General features: G+C 51.2%; 1 protein-coding gene across 1 annotated transcript; it reads left to right on the top strand.

Moving 5' to 3' along the window:
• Positions 1–2,292: 2,292 nt before the first annotated feature.
• Positions 2,293–3,866, top strand: LOC123128361 (transcription termination factor MTERF8, chloroplastic). The gene has a single exon (XM_044548343.1). The coding sequence runs from the start codon at positions 2,413–2,415 to the stop codon at positions 3,622–3,624; it is 1,212 nt and encodes a 403-aa protein (XP_044404278.1). The 5' UTR covers positions 2,293–2,412; the 3' UTR covers positions 3,625–3,866.
• Positions 3,867–6,108: the final 2,242 nt, after the last annotated feature.

Here is a 6,108-nt window from a genome sequence, read left to right as displayed (position 1 = left end):
GCTCGTGCTTGGGCGGATCTGATTGGGCGGAGCTCCCACTCCTGGTAGGCGATGGTGGCTCGGTCCTGGTGGTTCCCATAGGCAATGAGGTCCCTCTACCCGTGGGTGTCGTGGTTGATGGTGGTGGTTGGGGCATCGTTACCTTGTCGGGTAGATCGACGTCTACCGGTGGTAAAACCGGCAGACCTCGGGGCAGGGGGTCCTGATTTGTGGATCTCGGATCTATGGGTAACAAACGACAAGTGAGACAGTATTTACCCAGGTCCGGGCCCTCTCGAAGTGATAATACCCTATGTCCTGATTTGATTGTATTGATGATTGTGTATCGAGTACAAGCTTGATCTACCTCGAGATCGTAAGTTTTGTTCTAACCCTAAGGCTAGGTGGGTGTAATTGTGATCGTAATGATCTGGAATATATCCATTGACTAGCCTAGTCGCGGCTTATATAATGTATCGGAGGCCTGGGGTAGCTAGAATCCTCGTCGGATACGTCAGTGTAGAGGAGTCCTTGTCTTGATCACCAAGTCTTGTGGAATCTTTCCTCGTATATGTCATGGGCTTCTTGAAGTGGCCCATTAGTGAACCACCATGGGGGTCCTCGCCCCAGCCCTCTGATCGGGAGATGACGTGGTGAGTGCCCCCTAGTCTAGGACACCGTCGACGTCGATGGCCACAAGCATGGGGTCGTGCGATCTTACTCTATGACGGTCGTCGGTAGTCATGGGGTTGTGTCTTCCCTAGTCCAGTGTGAGTAGCTGGCGACGCAGGCGTCGGCGCCTTCCACCCTGGAGGGTTTGACCCTGATCCTTATCTGATGTCAGGCTAGGAGTGGAAGGAGACGCGTTCTACTCTTCCTGCTATGGTTGGTGCATTATGATGTGAGCGGGTGGTGGTGTCTCGGACATGGATGCCGAGGTGGCGGCCCCGCATGGCAGTCAACATGGTTGGCTCCCAGGCGAGTTCCATGAAAGCGTTGGTGGCTTTCCCTGTTGGTCGTGTGGGCGGAGAGAGGTGTAGCGATGGGTGGCCTTGGCGTGCTCTCTGTTTGTGAGTGGCGACGCCCCGACCCGAATCCGAGGATCTGAATTCGTCGCACTTGTCTTGTAGACCTCGTGGTGGCACACGGGAGCTACCAAGCGAAAGTTCCACGCTTTGGCAGCAACGGCGGCGACGCTCATGGGTGTCACTCCCTTCTTAAAGACGTCATCGTGGAGCTCCTCTTAATGTCAGGGTCCCAGGTGAAGATCCTTTTCTAGTGTGGACACAACAACGGTGACGCTCATGGGTGCCACTCCCTTCTTAAAGACGTCATCGTGGAGCTCCTCTTAATGTCAGGGTCCCAGGTGAAGATCCTTTTCCAGTGTGGACACAACAGCGGTGACACTTAGCGTCGTCCTCCCTCCCGAGGACGTTGTTGTGGGGCTTAGGTGTTCTGAGGCTTAGTGTGGCGTTGCACTTAGATTTTTCTGTGTTTTCTTTCGGTAGCATGTGTTCTGCATGGTCCGGTTATCCTGCGATCGGAGTTATATGTGGGTCACCTCATCACCTAATCGTGTACTTTATTCTATTGTTGCTTTGTCGACAAAGCGGGGCAAAAGCCTGGTTCAGAAATATCTTGCCTTTTTTCATGGATACCACTCAAAGAAATTTGTTACTACTTGCATGGCCGGTGGGGCTTAGCGGACCCGTTTCGGGCCAGGGATGGCCTGGTATGCCCTGCTGCCGTGTCCGTCGGCTACCGCGACAGTGCGCAAGCGCGATGGCGCATTGGGCGGTGGTTTGGATGGTAGGCTCCGGATGGGCGGTGATGTTTGGTGTGTGGGAGGAATCCTTGCCGGTTCGTCCGATCCCGATGCGGTGACACCGGTGGGTGCCACCATTCCTTCTTGAAGGGTGTCGGTGGTAGCCATCCCTCACTTTCCTTCGCATACCGGTCGAAACCCTAGGACTCGTCCGGACAGCAGTGTCGTCAGCGTCGCATACCTTCTTGGAGGTGCTGCTTGGTACGCGGCACTTGGAGCCTCGAGCTGTGGTGGGGTGTTTCCGGAGGGCGCAGCGGTGGCGGGCCTTCCGCGCTTTGTCGAGCTGCCATTGTTGGCATTTGTTTCTTCTTCTTTTCTGTCTTTGGGCTTGATGTCTGCTCGCCCAGCGTCGCGATGTGTACAATGTTAGTTGGTTGATTTGGAATACAAAGCGGGGAAATCCCTTTTGGGTAAACTTTTCGATTTCCAGCGCGTTGTACTACTTCTCTATCTCTGTCTTGCATGGTCCAGATACAGAAAATTAGTCAATGTCTCAATGAACGAGTAAAGCTATCTATCCAGTATCCACTCGCTCGCGCTCGCGCACGCAGCACGCTACAGCACCGCGGCTAGCAGCTGCGGCTGCGGATTACGCATCCCGGTCAAAAATGGCCACTCCCTCCGCGCCACGTCTCCACTCCCCCATGCCTATCCTCTTCCTCGCCGCCGGTCCGCTCGCCGCCGTCCACTTCTCTGCCCGCTGCCGCCTCCGCCTCCGCCTCCGTATCCCCCACGTCGCCACCGCCGCCGGCGCTGCCACCACTCCGGGAAACAGCTTCGCCGTCGAGGACTACCTCGTCGCCAACTGCCACCTCACCCAGCCGCAGGCCGTCAAGGCCTCCAAGAACCTCGCCCACCTCAAGTCCGCCTCCAACCCCGACGCCGTCCTCGCATTCCTCGACGGCCTCGGCTTCTCCCCCAAGGAGGTCGCCGCCGCCGTCGCCTCCAACCCGCGCATCCTCTGCGCCCGCATCGAGCGCTCCCTCGCGCCCATCTCCGCGGAGCTCCGCGCCCTCGGCCTCTCCACCTCCCAGGTCGCCCGCCTCGCCAAGATCGCCGGCCGCTACTTCCTCTGCCGCAGCTTCGTGTCCAAGGTGCAGTTCTGGCTCCCCCTGTTCGGCTCCCCGGAGAGGCTGCTACAGGCCAGCGACTGGAACTACTGGCTCCTCACCTCCGACCTCGAGAAGGTGGTCGAGCCCAACGTCTCCTTCCTCAGGCAATGCGGGCTAAGTGCTTGTGATATTTCCAAGCTGCTCGTGGCCGCGCCGCGTCTGGTCACCATGCACCCCGAGTACGTCCAGGACTCCGTCAGGCGGGCCATTGAGCTCGGCGTGCCACCGGGCTCCCAGATGTTCCGGCACGCGATCTCCACCGCCGGCTGCATCGGCCAGGAGAAGGTGGACGCCAAGATCGCCGTCCTCAGGGAGACGCTGGGGTGGTCGAAGGAGGAGGTGAGCCTGGCCATCAGCAAGGCGCCGCGGATCCTGGTCGCCTCCGAGGAGAGGCTGCGCCGCAACGCCGAGTTCCTGGTCAAGGAGGTCGGGCTGGAGCCGCAGTACATCGCGCGCCGGTCGGTGCTGCTCATGTACAGCCTCGAGAGGAGGCTCATGCCCCGGCATCTCGTGGTGAAGCTCCTCAAGCAGAGGCGGCTGATCGAGGAAGACCGGTGCTTCTTCAACGTGGTGGCGCCGACGGAGGAGAAGTTCTTGGAGAAGTTCGTTGTCCCCTTCGAGGAATGTATCCCGGGCCTCGGCGATGCTTACGACGCTGCCTGTGCCGGCAAGGAGCCGGTGAAAGCTGAGTGGGCAGTGAGTGACTAGAAGAGGATTCTGGAGGTGTGCTTTGGTGTGTATAACCTCAATTCTACTGATGAACAATACCAGATTCATGGCCATTTAGTGTAGGTTGATTACAGTCGACAGCAACGAGGTGGATGTTCATAATTTTGGAACTTGGAAGTGGTCATTACTGATTGAATAATGGATTTGGTGTAAAACTCCGAGCAAACATGTCTATTTGGTTCTGTCTAGTTTACAGAAGATGAACATCGCCATCTTGCATATGCGTGCAATGCTTCAAAAGTGTTTAACGCAGTGGTCAATTCTTATTGTGCATATCTGAATTGCTGTTAGCCCTAAAGTAATGCCCCTGCACAATACATTAAACCTAAATAGGAGTAGCTGGCTTCAGTATAAAACAAATACTTTGGGAGTGTATATTTTGTAAGTTGCTTCAAATATTTATATACCTCAGTCGCCTTTTTAAGCCTTTGGACCAACATCCAACAATTCACATCTCATCTAACTTTTTGTATATCAGCTATCCATTCAAACTTGCACTGAAGTTGCATGATCTGGAAAGTATAAATTTAGACAAACCAAGGTGCAATTTCAGGTGACTGAGATTTATGAAACCTTTCGGAGCATCCCTGGGTCTGTATGCAACCTTTCGAGTGGCTGCATTTTGTTTAGTGATTGCTTCTTAAGTTGGATAATGCTCTGTTGCCCTGTCTAGATAGCCAACAGTGTGATGAGAGAAGTCCATAGCACTCCCTAAACTTGTCCGAGTGTACTATACAATACCAAACTTTGCTTTGCAGTTTACCCCTCTGAACTATGAAAACCCTTCTTCCTTATTTAGCCGGTTTTGACCTGTTTGGCTACAGTTTTGTCCTAGTCAGTGGTGCCACATCGCATATTTTCTCCCCTCTGTTATGTCATTTCTCCCTCCTCACAACTAAAATTAAAATAGAAGGTTTCTCTCAAATCGTATGCCAATAGATTGTCAGTGAATTACGCTCGATTTACTGGCATTTTTGGAAGTTAAAAAATAGGTTGTCTGAATTTTGAACCCAAAAGTTGAGCTTGAAACTAAAACAAGAAGTTTCTCTCAACCAGTATGTCAGATTTATCTAAAATATCACCATATTGGTCCATGACCTAGGTTTAACATGCTTCAGTCTCAAGTTTGATTTTTGGGTTCAAAATTCAGACAACAACATATGTTTCTATACAAATCATTGTAAATTAATCATAGTTCGGTGAACATTATACTAAATTTTTACAGGTAACTAAACTATAGTTTGAAAGAAACGTGTAATTTTGGTTTTAGTTAGAGAGAAAATATGTGATATGACACTGGTAACTAAGAAAAAACTGGAGTCAAACATATCAAGTAAAGGGAGAAGGAACGTTGTAAAGTACAAAGTTTCACGGGTAAAGTGAACCAAATCAAATTTATGGTTGTACTTGTAAGGTGTATCATATGACAAGTGTAAGAGGGTCGCTCAGACTTCTTTGTAGTGCAATGACCACTCTGACAAAATCACCATTGTTAGTAATTGCTTTTTTAGGGTTTTCTTTCTTATAAGAAACACTTACCACAATGCAGACATGCACACACGCTCACACCACCACCACCACCACACACCCACACACACTCACACAACAACTACCGAAAATCAAAGTTGTGGAGCTTCGAGATCGATGAACTCATCACAGTCGGCTATCTAGGAAAAAATATTGCCTACCAGTGTAAGATTAATCGACATTAATGGACACTAAAGTGCCAAACGCGAGGTTTGATCATGATCAACTGGAGTACCGCAACCCTCTTAAGGCATCTCCAACGCCGACCCTCAAAAACACCTGCAATCGTTCGGACCTAGCTGTCCAGACGTAATTTGCCATCCAATATGGTATCCCGACGGTCCGCGGGCGGTCCGGTTGTCCGAATTTTCCAAAAACAGAAGCAAACCGAGGAGGGGGGCGGGGGGGGGGGGGGGGGGGCTTTGCGGGAGTCTAGGCCGCCTCCACGTAGAACTCCGACACTTGGACACACCACGTTGTATAGCCCAGACGCACTGTCCGAGATGACCAAGGGCAGACCATTTACACTCAGACATTGTTGGATGAAGTTTAAGGGCACAATGCTCGGGACCGCAGACTCGGGTATCATTGAATTTGGAACTGACGAGTTTAAAAAACTTGTTGAACATTAAGTTATCTAGGATGTAATATTTATATTTGAAACTATTGTTGCACCGGCGATATTTGCATGCTATTTATGGTTGAATTATGCTAATTTTTATAATTATTTTAAGGGTTGCAAATTTAAGAAATAAGAAAATAGGGCAAACATTTAGCGGACAGGATTGGATAGCCGACTCCTGTATCCGTGTCCGCGGACGTGTCTAGACTAGTCCGCGGACAAAAGTGGTGTCCATTTTGGGGTCAGCGTTGGAGATGCCTTTAGACCTAAATATCGAATCATTTGATTCTCTTGCTTATTTAACTACATAATCC

This window comes from Triticum aestivum, chromosome 6A, assembly GCF_018294505.1.
Source record: "Triticum aestivum cultivar Chinese Spring chromosome 6A, IWGSC CS RefSeq v2.1, whole genome shotgun sequence".
In the NCBI taxonomy this organism is placed as follows: domain Eukaryota; kingdom Viridiplantae; phylum Streptophyta; class Magnoliopsida; order Poales; family Poaceae; genus Triticum; species Triticum aestivum.
Note: the sequence above shows the minus strand (reverse complement) of the source record. Positions and strands in the feature narration are given on the sequence as shown.